The sequence below is a fragment of the Myotis davidii genome, unplaced genomic scaffold (genome assembly GCF_000327345.1).
Source record: "Myotis davidii unplaced genomic scaffold, ASM32734v1 scaffold18, whole genome shotgun sequence".
Lineage (NCBI taxonomy): Eukaryota > Metazoa > Chordata > Mammalia > Chiroptera > Vespertilionidae > Myotis > Myotis davidii.
In genome coordinates this window covers 6,796,409-6,810,954 of record NW_006292696.1, presented here as the reverse complement: position 1 = coordinate 6,810,954, position 14,546 = coordinate 6,796,409, and the positions used below count along the sequence as shown (strand labels likewise).

The window sequence follows — 14,546 nt, the reverse complement described above, 5'->3', positions numbered from 1 at the left end:
TGTGGAGAGAGGGAGGGTTTTTCCTTTTTTTAAAAGGTCACCGGAATTATGGGTAGGGTGTGGATTGAGGGCAATAGAAAACATGGAAAGGAAAGATCAAAATGCCATTTCTACCTTTTTAGAAATAGTTATTTTTGAGTGACCTGGAAAAAGGCCAAACTATACAGTGTTGTTTTGTTTTAGTTTACATTTGTTTTTGAATTGAATGAGTCTTAAAAATACTTTGTTTTGAAATTCTTTGTGATTAGATCTCATCTTAAGAGAATTCTTTCCAGTTTCTGAAGCAAGTTTTATTGAAAAATGACTTTAAAATAGAGCCTGCTTCTCTTCATGAAAGTGTTCTCATTTGGTTATTTTTTGTTGTTGTTGTTATTGTTGCCATATCTTTCTGTGGATATACCTTATAATGATATTATACGTCTGTTTTAATGGCAAGTTGTCATTTTGCATAGTTCCCATTGTTTTTGGAACCAAGGAAATAAGGAGATTCTTAAAGTCTTGGCTCTCTGCCACCTCTCCTTCTAAACACACAATATTCCAACCCACAGGCCTTCAGCTAAGAATTTTGTGAAGGGTTACGGAAACAGGACCTTTCTCATTTGACCCATGGGCTTTTGTAGCTTGAACAAGGAAAGCAGTGTTCTGAAAGCAACAGCATTTACGAAGGCTCTAGTGAAAATATTTCAGGAGTATGGACTAAGAGATTAGCTTCTTTCATCTTATTCTCAAATTAAACAATGCAAACAGATTTCAAGTGCATTCTTGATAATGAAATGCTTGGATGAACTATAATCCTAATTGCTATTGTTCATTCCCACAGCTGCATTTTGACACTTTTAACTGCCTATACCACACATTCTTCAGCCAGTAGGACAAACAAAAGCATTCTGAAATCAATCATTTTGTGGCATCTTAAATTGCAAATTTGTCATTGGATGCCTTGATTTTATTTTGGTTCCATTGTTGACAAAATTAGGAAAAAATATGATTATTCTCTTTATATATAAAATTATTGTCAATAGAATCATTAGTGGATTTTTATGTAAATTCACTCATTAATAGTATTAAATTTTAAAGGAGGCAGTGGAGATTGTATTTTATTTTAACCCCAGGGAAATAACTTGTATTTATTTTATCATACTAATTTTTTCCAAGATTTAAAAGAAAATAATAGTGTTTTGCTTTTCTTCCTTAGTAGAACAGTATTTTGGACGTAAATCTAGAAGTCGGGTTTATTCTGTGATTTGGCAAGTCATAATTATATGCATAATGGTTCCTTTAAAATTTGACCCAAAACTGTTTATAACTAGTCTATTTCTTCAAAATAAATTGAAGTGTTTTCAGTAAATCTGAAATTTATATTTTTTTGTGTTCGAGAAAGATTCAGTTGCCAATTTTAATCAAACCTTTCTTATTTTAAAAGTAAAATTGTTTGATGGCTGAAAAACTATACAGCAAAAGTTGGATCTATTTAAGTAATAGTTACCAAATTCTGATTTCTCATTATTTCTAAGAATTAATTTTAAGTGGGAGATTTGAATTACCATATTAATTGTCATCTATTGTAACAATTGTTTAGTAACAATTGGAACTTTAGATGTCAAATTAATGGTGGTCTAGTGTGTCACATCTTCAGAGTATTTCTTTACTCCTCAGCATATCTTTGAATTCTTAAATCCGTATAAGTATGTGAAATTGCTTTAAATATCAAGCAGTTTTGTCATCTGATGTTTTAAATTTAAGGTACTCTTTAATCATTTTTTTATAAAAATATTTAATATTTTAAAATTCTAATAGGTGATTATCTTTAAGAATAAAAGCATAATAGCTAACATATTAAGGACTTCCTATATGTCAGACACTGTGCTAATAATTAAGTACCATTTGACATGCTCCCTTTGAATTAGTAATCTTATTCTAATTTTGCATTTGAAGAAGCTGAGTTAGAAAGAATCAAAATAGTTTTGTCAAAGGTTACAAAGTGATTGGAATGAGATTTTTCTGACTCCTAGAAGCCATGTTCTTGACCACTGATGAAGTCTAAGTGAAAGCTAAATGATTATCATACAATATCCTGATGGAATATCCTGTAGCCATTAAAAGTGTGGGTTACAGTGACTATATAGTGAGTTTCAAAATGTTTATGATAAGTTAAAAAGATTAAGTGTTTACAGTTAAATGTTCAAAGTGGCTCTAAACATTTTTTTGGAGTGTTTTATTTGTTATATATTTTTTAAAAATATATAAATAATGTTCAGCTGTTATATAATTTTGTCAATTCATTTCCAGAATTTCTGTAAGCCAGAAAATTCAGACTGCATGTAAACCAGTTCTAGTCAGGAAACTGACTACTTCAGTTTATAATAAACTCTATCATGTTCAATTTTCTTTTTAATTTGACCCAAAACCACTTTTTACTAGACTTATGCCAGTTCTAATATAATCTATTATCAGTATCCTTGAAGAGTAATAGAATAGTAAAATCTTCTTAAAGATAACTTAAATGTGCAATATAGTGTCCTCAGGGTAGCTTGTGCATAGAAGGTATTTTCTTTTCCACCCTGTAGAGGTATCTCATTAGGACACCCAGTAGTGTCATTATTAAGTTTTCATGTGTTTCTCACATTTTGATGCTAATCTTTGTGCGTATGTGTGTGCATTTTTTTTCCTTTGCAGCACCAATGTGGTTATGAATTATTCAGAGATCGAGTCTAAGGTTCGAGAAGCAACGAATGATGATCCTTGGGGACCTTCTGGGCAACTCATGGGAGAGATTGCCAAGTAAGTTATAATTTGACTCAGCAGTGCAGAAAGAATGCAAGTATCTTTACATAGAAATGTAAAATTTGCTTTTAGTTTTAAGTCGTTTAGCTGCCAGATAGAAATTTTGCATAATCATTCAAATATTAATGGAGGAAGTTTTTTTACACCAGATCCATTCCCTTTAAAAATTAGCTCAAAAAAGTAAAGCAAAAATTTTTGTCAATGAAGTTTAAAGACTTACTGTAACTTACCATGTAAAAGTTTGACATGTGTATAAAATAACTTGAAATAAACTTAAGAACATTTGAAGACTTGTAAAATATAGTATTAGTTATTGGGGTTTATAAATGTACTAGATATTATACAAAATATAGGAAAAACACTTTTAAGGAAGCATCTCATTAAATTTTTTTAATTAAGCTTAACTTTTTTAAGGCTCTTTAGGAAAACATAGCAACTTAGATCAAGCCTGCCATCTACTGTCAAAATTAAAATATTGCAAGGAAAATTATTCTCTTTTCAGGGCTACATTTATGTATGAACAATTTCCAGAACTTATGAATATGCTTTGGTCACGAATGTTAAAAGACAACAAAAAAAATTGGAGAAGAGTTTATAAGGTATGGGCATTAGTCTGTTTTTATTACTTAAATGTTTAAAAAGAATGCTTGAAATTTTAAGGTGTATATTCATAAGTGACAATAAATCCTAGAATATCCTAAAACAGGTATTTGTGTTCTGTTTTCTAGTTACCATGAACAACTATTCTTAAAATGTTTTAAAATAATATTAATACTACTTCTAAATGTTGAATTTTTTTATTTTATAGGTTAAAATATTTCCAACTAAAAACATTTACGCATATCAGAAGTAATGAATCTATAGTAATATGCATTTTTAGTGTATGAGCAATTAAGATGAAAACCTTAGTCTAATATGATTTGTCATCTCTACATAAAATTTTTTTTTTAAATATATTTTATTGATTTTTTGCAGAGAGGAAGGGAGAGAGACAGAGAACCAGAAACATCGATGAGAGAGAAACATCGACCAGCTGCCTCCTGCACATCTCCCACTGGGGATGTGCCCGCAACCCAGGCACATGCCCTTGACCGGAACCGAACCCGGGACCCTTCAGTCCACAGGCCAATGCTCTATCCACTGAGCCAAACCGGTCTCGGCATCTCTACATAAAATTTTGCCTAATTTATAACAGTATTATTATATTCTGCACCAAAAATGTTAGTTTAAAATAAAGTTAGAGAACCTGTTTTGATCTCCTAATATAATCTAGAATATTAAGACAAGATAGTCATCTCTTCTTCCTTTCCCACCATATTTTCTTGCTTCTTGGAATAAGTTCTAATATGCTTTCGAAAATGGTGTATAATATTTATATTTGAAATTCTGAAAACAATATTTCTGGCTTTCAGGATTGGAAAACAATGTTTTAGTTACATGTTTTGTATGCTGTTTGTTTCTGAAAACATTCACTGTCATTTCCTCAACTTGTACAGTAGTTGTGATAAAATAGTTAAAATTTCTGTAAATTAAATTTTTTAAATTAGAGTTAAAAATAATCATGTGTAAACTATTTTTTAGGGGGCACATCTATAATACTCTCAACAATAAAGAAAAAATAAATAAAAACACAAAATAAAAAAATAAATCAAGAATAGTTCCTGGTAGAGGGAGGATTTTTACCACTCAATTTTGCCAACTTAGCTAAATTTTTATACATCTTACCTTTATGTGAGGTTTGTTTCAAGCAAAGTTAAGATCAAATTGCACAATTCACTTCTTTTAATGTAACTGTGCAGCATTCACCACTATCTAATACCAGAACATTTTCATCACCTCAAAAAGAAACCTCATAAACATTTTTTCCCCCTCTTTATTTGTTGGCAGCAAGTGTTTGAAACAAAAGCCATATTATTAACCCTTAAAATTAAATTTTATCTGTGGAAAATGCTATGGGATCTTATAATTACTATATAGTTGTTCTCTTTAAACTAACACTCTAACTAATCACACTTCCATAATGCCCAGATGAAAAGTAAAAACTGAGCCAGCTTTCTGAAAGTTTAGTATTCATTTATATCATACATTCAAATATTTCTTAACATCTGAATTTTATTTTTAATCTTGTGACACATGGTATTCAGTGGATAGTGCTTGGTATAAGGGGAACTTCAAATTGATAAGTTTTAGACTGTATAAAGTTTAATACATGTAAAGAGTTTCCTCTCCCCTCATGAAGATTATTTATTTGCTAATGTTGGGATTATTTTTTTAACCATTTACCAAAGCTCTACCAGTATTTATTTTGTTAAATCATTTGGTGCTTTTTATTTTTACAGTCATTGCTGCTCCTAGCTTACCTCATAAGGAATGGATCAGAGCGTGTTGTTACAAGTGCCAGAGAACACATTTATGATTTGCGATCCCTGGAAAATTACCACTTTGTAGGTGAGCAATAGAAAAACTTTATAAGCAAATTAAAACAGTAGTTGGAGTTGTCAGTCACCTGAACCAGCTTAGAAGCTTCTCCTCTCTAATTAGAATGTGACTGTTGCTGGTTGTGTGACGAGTGCAGAATCCAAGACGTGGGGCCCTAGAGTATTAATTAGTGAAGACAAGAACTTGCAGAAAAGACTGGCTAATAACAACAGAACCAACACAACATGAGTGTTCGGGTTTATATTAAAATATGCACTGGAGACTGGTCCCCTGTGGTGTCCATAAAGGAATAGCTTTAATCAGATGGGAAGAAAAGGTTAGAGCTCCAAAACACACACATCTGTTTGAAGCTGGGGATTTTTTTCCTCCACCAAATAATATTTACTGTGCAAAGGCAGCAAGGCCAGAGTGTGTTTTGAATGTGAAAGAGGATACAGAATGAACCACATTTCATTTTGTAGTGTACCCCAGTTGAAAGCACTTTAAAATTCAGTTTTTCAGCTATATTAAATTCTAGTAATTAGTGTTTTCAGACTTGTTTTGGGAAAACCAAGGAATTGGGGGTGGGTACTTTTCAGTCATTAATTGTGAGTTTTAATGACTGAAATTAGTTTTGCTTTTTGTTTTGTTAAAATACTATCGAAAAAGAAAATAACATTTATGGATATAAGTCCATTTCATATGGTCATTATTAGTAATCCTTCTTAGTGGATCTTTAATTGATCTTGCATAGCATTATTATCTCTGGTCCTTTATAGTTAACCTTTACAGGCTCTTAACAAACCAAATTTGCATCTCAAACCTAAGAATTTGCTGATGAGGAAATGACAAATTTTAACAACACATTTTGCCCCTTTTAAAATATTGAAGTTAGTTTTTTATGTTGAAATTTTCATGCCTGTTTTTTGTGTTAAAGAATTCGATACAGATTAACTAAATTCTTAAGGTTTTGTTTCTCCCTTACCATCCTCACAGATGAGCATGGCAAGGATCAAGGTATAAATATTCGCCAGAAGGTTAAAGAATTGGTTGAATTTGCCCAGGATGACGACAGGCTTCGTGAAGAGCGAAAGAAAGCAAAGAAGAACAAAGACAAATATGTTGGGGTTTCCTCAGACAGTGTTGGAGGATTCAGATACAGTGAGTATCAAAAACAGACTGGCACCTAAATATCAATTTAGCTTCTGGGATGTATTTTAAGAATCATTGAAATATAAAAGACCAAAATGCAATTTTTTTAGGAATACATAGAATACTGAAATATACATAATAGTCATTTCAGCTCCTATTACATGAATTTTAGGAATCTTTCTCTTTATTTTTTACTTTGGTGGATTCAAGAATATGATTTTAACCATTAATTGTTAAATGACTGCAATAAAACTATATATCCTGCTCTCTTGGGATTATCATTCTTTAAAAAAAGGATTTCTCTAATTCACCATTTAGCGCGTAAAAATACGATTTTGATCAAGAGATGATCTTTCTGATTTGAAACCAATTTAGCTGTTTTGGGCCAAAAATAGATACTGATATTCCTATAAGTTAGTTCAGCCTCAGTTTTTTCCCTTCATTAGGCAGTGCATTAATTTGACATAGAAAAAGGTGACTGGCAGTATCATCAGTTTTCATCAGGCCTATCATTGTATTGTTCCTAACACATTTCAGAGCGGCTAGAACATTCATCTCCTATGTTTATTTTATTTATTATTATCATTATTATTATTTTTATCCTCACTGAGGATATGTTTATTGATTTTAGAGAAAGAAACATTGATGTGAGAGAAACATCACCCTGTTGCCTCCTGTATGCATCTTGACTGAGGTCTGAACCACCAACCTGGGAATATTTCCTGACCAGGAATCAAACCCGCAACCTTTTTTTTTTTTTAAATATATTTTATTGATTTTTTTACAGAGAGGAAGGGAGAGAGATAGAGAGTTAGAAACATTGATGAGAGAGAAACATCGATCAGCTGCCTCCTGCACATCTCCCACTGGAGATGTGCCTGCAACCCAGGTACAAGCCCTTGACCGGAATCGAACCTGGAACCTTTCAGTCCGCAGGCTGACTCTCTATCCACTGAGCCAAACCGGTTTCGGCAAACCCGCAACCTTTTGGTGTATGGGACAACACTCCAACCAACTGAGCTACCTAGCAGAGCTCCCGTGTTTATTTTTAATGTAATCATATAGTTTGCCTAAAATAGATCACTAGATGCTTGAAACATACAGAAAGTATCAGAGCATGTCTCTGGTCTCGGCTCTACTGGAGCTCTGGTCAACCCTGGTCATTTTGTGGACACAGTGCTCTGTATACTTAACTGCATATTGGGGCTCTCCAACTCTCCCCACCCATATCTGAATTGTTTATATTTGGATTATACTGAGAAGTTATAACTCATCATTGGAACTGTGTGAAAACTTTCTATTTCTTGTCTTATGATTACCGACTAGGATAAAAGAATATTTTCACTCCTTTGCAACTCTGCTTTCTTGCCCACAAGAAAAAATACTGCACTTAACTAGCTGTTAGAGGATGTTTCTAACAGCAAAAAAATTTCTTTATGTCTCAGCATCAAAAGGGAATTTGTGAATCGGGAAAAAAATATTCATATTAAATAAATCATATAAATATGTTTTGGAGTTTTTATTTGTTTAGGGAAATAAGAAATTTTTAGATTATTTGCCTAAGTAATTTATTTTGTTCTTTAACTTTTTCAAACTAGCTATAGAAATTTAATGTGTTTTTTAGTAGAAATTGCTCTTTGCAACTTATTTCCTCATTCTACTTGCTTAGAATCCTCCTTTTTACCAGCACAATGTAGAATTAGAAAAATGTAGAAAATTGAATAAGTTTTCAGAGTCAGTCACAGTGAATATATAGTATTTGCAATGGAGATGAGTTGTACATCCTATCTATTTGCATCACATTCTTTTATAAATTGTTTTCAGAGACCTAACTAATCAACTTTTAACTATTTTATATGTGTGTTTGTTTTTTATTTTGACATCAGATAATATCCTGCCAATATCCAGTATCTTTGGCACACATTTAGTATGACATCTACCACAATAACCAGTTTAGTTTTCATCTACTTTGATTTTTCTGGTAAAAAAAAATTTTTCAGTCTGGTTTATCACATTGTCATTGAAATGTACATTGTTAGAAAAACCACCATTTTAATAAAACCATCCTGGTTTAAATTTAATAAGCTTTATTCATGTTTTGTTCAAGTTGGTGGTCACTTTCAGATTAGTAGACATATTTTAAAATCCTCAAGCTCTTAGAGAAAATTTTGACTTTGTTGTTTTAGCAGACAACTCAGTAAATGGTTTTATTCAATCTCCAAAGGACATATATGCCATCAGAACTTGTTAACCAAAGTTCAAAACAAAAGATCTCTTAGCCACATTTGTATTATTTTACTTCTCATTGCTCTTCCCCTTTTTCTCCAACCTGTCTTAATTTTCAATGTTTTCTTCTCTTTAACCTCATGACTTCTCTGTACCTTCTATTCTTGCCTCAAGTTTGAGTTTGGATATGGACAGGGAAATGGAAAAGTTCCCTTTAATGTTCATAACTCCTTTATCTCCTTTGGACCCCAAGGTCAAAAATGAAAACAGATCTTGGCATTTTGGGGTTTTTTGTTCACTGCCATGATCTATTCCCTTCACGCTCAAATTCACACTGAGGCTCCGTAGGTTTTGTTAGTCCCAGCATATGTTTGTTCTGAACTGCTTGAGCATACTTCATGATTCCAGTCTGTGTAGCTTTTGGTAGTTAGAATATTTTTTTTCTTGTTACTGTAATTAAAAGATGCTTTCTCATGTCATGAAGTCCATTGAGTTATATGTCTAGTTAGATACCAAGGAATAACATTTATGAGTCTTTTCAGCACATTGGGATATGTAGCATCCTATATCTTGTGCTTTAGGGAGACTTTGCCATCCAGTACTTTCCTAATAATTGAAAAATCCTTGAGAGACAGGAATGAAATATAATTCATTAAGTGACTTTTGTGAAAACAGGAAGATTTCCATTTCTCCTTTGCTTATATAGCCTGTTGTGGTTCTTGTGTTTCCCTCTACTCCTTCCAGCAGCCTTTAAGAACCTCCTGACAGTGTTGTGCTGTGCATTAAGGTCATGCAAGTTTTCATAAATAAAAGCTTTTGAATCTGCATTCCTGCCACCTAATGACTGGCAGTACATGCTGTGCCTTGCTGTAATTGTGTTGATTCAGCACTGTGGGAGCTTTCTGTTTTCCTTTGAAAACTACTTTATTATGAGGAAAAGCTTCAGAAATAAGAACTGTAGATACCTTCTGAATTTAATATCCTTAGAGTTGCTTCTCTTTTTAATGCTTATATAGGTGAAAGATATGATCCTGAACCCAAATCAAAATGGGATGAGGAGTGGGATAAAAACAAAAGTGCTTTTCCATTCAGTGATAAATTAGGTGAACTGAGTGATAAAATTGGAAGCACAATTGATGACACCATCAGCAAGTTCCGGAGGAAAGATAGAGAAGACTCTCCAGAAAGATGCAGGTATTAACACTTTGTATTCTGGGTCACTTGGAGAGGGTGCTAAAGTTATGCAGCTGGTTTTGTTTTTGTTTTGTTTTGGGTGTTATCATTATTTGAGGTTCAGCTTTTTCCCCCTAATATATTTAAGTTTTAGGTACCCAGAAAAATTGTGCATAAAGTACAAAGTTGCCATATTAACACACATAAAATTTCTACTGTCATTAACATCTCATATTAATATGGTTCATTTATTAACAACTGATAACCAATATTGATAAATTAACTCTGTTGTTTGCATTAGGTTCACTGTGTTGTACAGTTGATAAATGTATAATATCCACCATTATAGAACCATATAGAATAGTTACACTGCCCTCAAAATGCCCCATGCAAAAATATGGAATGATTTATGAATTTGCATGTCATCCTTGCACATGGATCATGCTAACCTTCTCTGTATTATTCCAATACTAGTATGTTTGTTGCTGATGACTGGCTGTGCAGCTGTTTTTAAAATTCAAGGTCAAACATTATTTGAAATTTGTATTAACACACTTTCCATATTGTCTGTGTCCATTTATTCCTAAAGTTATCACATTTCCTATATGTTTTCATTGAGGCTATTTATTGGAACTACTTTTTTGCCAATAAGAACTTTCAGAGCTTATTTTTCATTTGGGCATCAGATTATCCAGAAATCTAAGATATTGCTGAGGGAAAACAAAGTTTATTATATTAAATTTAAAACTAGGGTTTGAAATTTAACTCCTCCTGCGACATTTCATTATGATTCTGTGCCAGTGTGTACCAGAAAAAAAAAATTCCAAATGGATTTTTGGACTAAATGTTTTTGAGTATAGACCTATATTTTCTAATGGTAGGGCATTTTTATTTAGATTTATATAGAGCAATACTTGGAATAGCATTAATTTTTTTTCTACTTAACCAATATAGCTATAATCTAGTTTTCCTTCTAGTTAAAAGAGCAATGTATGTTGAGCACTTCACTTGCAAAGCAGGTTTTATAAGATTTTTTAATCATTTGTGCCCCATAGTATTTCTGATAGGCTAAAGAAAGGGTTTTTACCTTCACTGTATAGAAGTAAAACCTGTGGTCCATTAAGGCTGTGTGGAACTTGCTTAAAATAACAATTAGTGATGGAAGCCTTCAAGTGACTTCTTATAATTAAGTACTATCTCTTTTTTTCCTTAAAACATATTAATAGTTCAGATTTAGGGGTCATCAAAAGAGGAAATATAATTTTGAAACTAGAAATTTTTTAATATTTGTTTAGTGTTTCCATATATATTAAATCCCTGGAATTCCTGTCTTTTTCAACACTGTTTCTAGATATGATCTTTGAAGAGCTAGAATTTATTTTTAGTGCTTTGAATATGTATATCTATTTTATAACTACATTTCTAGCTCTTTAATACTGAAATAGTTACATATGGTAATAAATACTAAACTTTGGGAAACAGTGCCTACTTCAAATATTCAGTGCAGTTTCTCTCTCATTAATGTTCTTGTGGCCTGTGTGTTTACATTTTTATTTTGGTTTAGAAAACACAGAAGCTGTATATTCTATTGCTGTTTCCTGAAGAAGTGTGGGAATCAGGTAGATAAGGTGGTTAGACATCAATGTATTCTGGTGTTAGTACTTTCCTTTGCCCTTCCATTCCCACATTCTCAGTTTGTCTTTCTGGGCTTTTGTCGTCTTATTCTTGTTTTTTTACTTTTTCTACCTTGATTTTTTTTCTATGTTGACTCTAAGACAGGATCTGCTAGAGTTCCTAACTCTCATATAGAGTATCCAAGTTTAAGATTGAAAATACAGTGTGTATTTTTTTATCATAGTAATTAAAGGGCACACCAAGGACTTTACATCTTGGAGTATTTGTAAGGAAAAGAGTAGATTTTTGGACAAAGTTGAATGTTACTCTGGCATATTACTAGAATTTTAAACTTCTTGGTTCTTTATTAAATTCAGGAATTTTTGAACATAGATCAGATCTGAGGCTTCCATTTCATTGTGTGCTAGTCAGGTGTATGTTATCAAACTGTAAAGAAATTACCTTGTATTGAAATAAAATTGGACCTCAGAAAGGTATGAAATTTCTGTTTTACTTACAGGACTGATGATGGGGATCTTTAGGTCATTTGTGCTGAGAAATTATATAGTAAGTGATAAGGGCTTTTAAACACTTACTCAGGATTTGTAGATTCCCTAAAATGCTTATAGATTAAAAAAAAATGCATTTAGTCCCTTTGCTGTGTGTAGGAAGCCATTCTTCTTGATCCTTGATTTATACAGATTTGGAATGAAACCATTCAAATGTGTTTATATTTAAGTAGAAATTGTGTTAGATTAGTCTGAGTTAAATTACATTTAGTAATAATAGTCATAGTTTTAAAGATAATTTTCAGTATTTTATTTCAGGGTATTTTAAAATTAATATTTATAAACCACCTACTCTAAAATTAATATTGGTAATGGAGTATACTTTAGATAACTTATCTCTGTGTTCTACTTGCACCAAAGAAAACCACAAAAACCCCAATGCTTTATTACTGAAAAATGGACTAGTGCTGGCATTTTTTAATTCATGGCATATGAAAAACTCAGGTTTTTTTACTCATTTTGTATTTTTTCTTCTACACTGTTAAAAAAATCTTTTTGAATGTGCCTGAAAAAACATTTCAAAACATTGTAAATATTTGTTTTAAAGATTTGTTTTCTATGAAGCAATGTATTTGATCCACTGATATTATAGTAAAAAAGAGCACAGTTGTTGTAAAGTGTATTACCTTATATTTCTCTGCATTTATAGTGTTTAATCATTTTAATTTAAATATGATAATATTTAAAACATATCCATAGAAGTTGAAATATTTTCTTATGTATTGCATTAGTATATGAGAGTCAATGACAGAATTAAGTTATATAAATGGAACTATAGTCCCACACAATCCATTTCAAAAAAATGGTCATCAAATGCAGATGTTGGGACTCCTAGGGTCTCCTCTTTTGTTTCTGATACGATAATCTGTTAATTTTTAATTAAGATTTAAATCTATAATAAATAAGCACTTCATTTATTTCAGATATTTTTTGTTTGTACACATTTATGTAAATACATTTTTATAGCAGTGTTTTAGACTTATCTAGGGAATTGGTTGGGTTCCCACTTTCCCTCCCCAACACACACATGTCATTATTCATATAGCTTAGATAATATTCTGTTGATCCCTGTCAAATAGTCAAAGTATGGAATTTTAGAGTTACTGTATTTGAAATTCTCTAGCTCAAGTCACCGAGGACTCCATTTTAAAATAATCCCTAGTCTTATTCTTTTGCTTTATTTTTAATATCTTTTAGTGATAGTGATGAGGAAAAGAAAGCAAGAAGAGGCAGATCTCCCAAAGGTGAATTCAAAGATGAAGAGGAGACTGTGACGACAAAGCATATCCATATCACACAAGCCACAGAGACCACCACCACAAGGCACAAGCGCACAGCAAATCCTTCCAAAACCATTGATCTCGGAGCGGCAGCACATTACACAGGGGACAAAGCAAGTCCAGATCAGAATGCTTCAACTCATACGCCTCAGTCTTCAGTGAAGGTGGGAATGGCACGAATTTACACATTATACACAGTTTTATTTTTATAAATTACTTTTAGAATTACTGCATTAGTAGGCTTAGGCATTTCCAGACAATCATATTAATTATAGATCATTTGGCATGTATTACTCAGAGTCATTCATTAATAATAAGAAATCTCTTGGGGGAAAGAAATCTGTCTAATTCCTGAATGAATGTCTGCACTTTCTATGAAAGTAGAAATGACACTCTTGGTTCATTTGGGAAAGGTTGTGAATCAGAATATAGTACATCTGTTTCCGTCTAGTTACACCTCTGGTTACCAAGTACAACGAGATTCACTAAAGAAAACATGGGAATATTTGGAGGTTGTAAGAAAGGGCAAAAGAGGACCAAGTAGATGTATAGGGGAAATGGTCTCATTTAATACAGAGATGGCGCCTTTAAGTGGGAAGCATATTTATTTGGTGGACGCTACTGATCCATAGTAGCTCTGACTCTTGTATCTTCCTCATTTATTTTTCATTCACTACAGAAATGGATGTTCACCTACTAGATACCTGGTCACAGCTAGTCCTTTATTTATTTTTATTTTTTGGGGGGGCCTTCCAGTAAAAACTGAAGACCTGCTGGACAAATTAAAAAAAGAGCTGTAAGCACTCACAGCTAGTCTTTTAGACAGAAATGTGCCAAAGAGGGAGATTTATCTCAAAAAAGCTAAATTGTTTTGTCACTCCCCCTACCAGTGTTTGCTCATCTTGTATCTTTGCATCAGAAGTAGCTAAAAACTAGGGGAAACATTTTTCTAATGCATCCTGCAAATAGTAGATGACTAAAAATAAAGTTTGTCGTAGCTGGTTTGGCTTAGTGGATAGAGCTTCGGCCTTCAGACCAAAGAGTCCCAGGTTCTATTCTGATCAGGAGCATGTACCTTGGTTGCAGGCTCCTCTCCAGGCCTGGGTCCTGGTCAGGGCTCATGCAGTAGGCAGCCAATCAATGTGTTTCTCTCACATCAATGTTTCTTTCCCTCTCTCTTCCACTCTCCCTAAAAGTCAATGGAAAAAATATCCTCGGGTGAGGATTAAAAAAACAAAAAGAACAAGTACTATGTCAACTTTTGCCAAATACCTTCTAGTTACTAGTATATAATTTCACTCACATTTGCTCTTTTCAAGTTTTGTTGAAA

At 32.6% G+C, this 14,546-nt stretch overlaps 1 protein-coding gene across 4 annotated transcripts in view; it reads left to right on the top strand.

The window, feature by feature from the left end:
• The window catches only part of CLINT1 (clathrin interactor 1), a 55,187-nt gene that overhangs the window by 23,045 nt on the left and 17,596 nt on the right, over positions 1-14,546 (top strand). For 3 of the 4 annotated variants that reach the window (XM_015565646.1, XM_006766300.2, XM_006766301.2), the window contains exons 2-7: positions 2,677-2,781; positions 3,287-3,383; positions 5,124-5,232; positions 6,199-6,363; positions 9,597-9,774; positions 13,134-13,380. In XM_015565646.1, coding sequence (XP_015421132.1) covers positions 2,677-2,781; positions 3,287-3,383; positions 5,124-5,232; positions 6,199-6,363; positions 9,597-9,774; positions 13,134-13,380 — 901 coding nt within the window. Of the gene's footprint in view, positions 1-2,676; positions 2,782-3,266; positions 3,384-5,123; positions 5,233-6,198; positions 6,364-9,596; positions 9,775-13,133; positions 13,381-14,546 lie in introns of those variants that run through there. The other variant, XM_015565647.1, reaches the window with a different exon arrangement.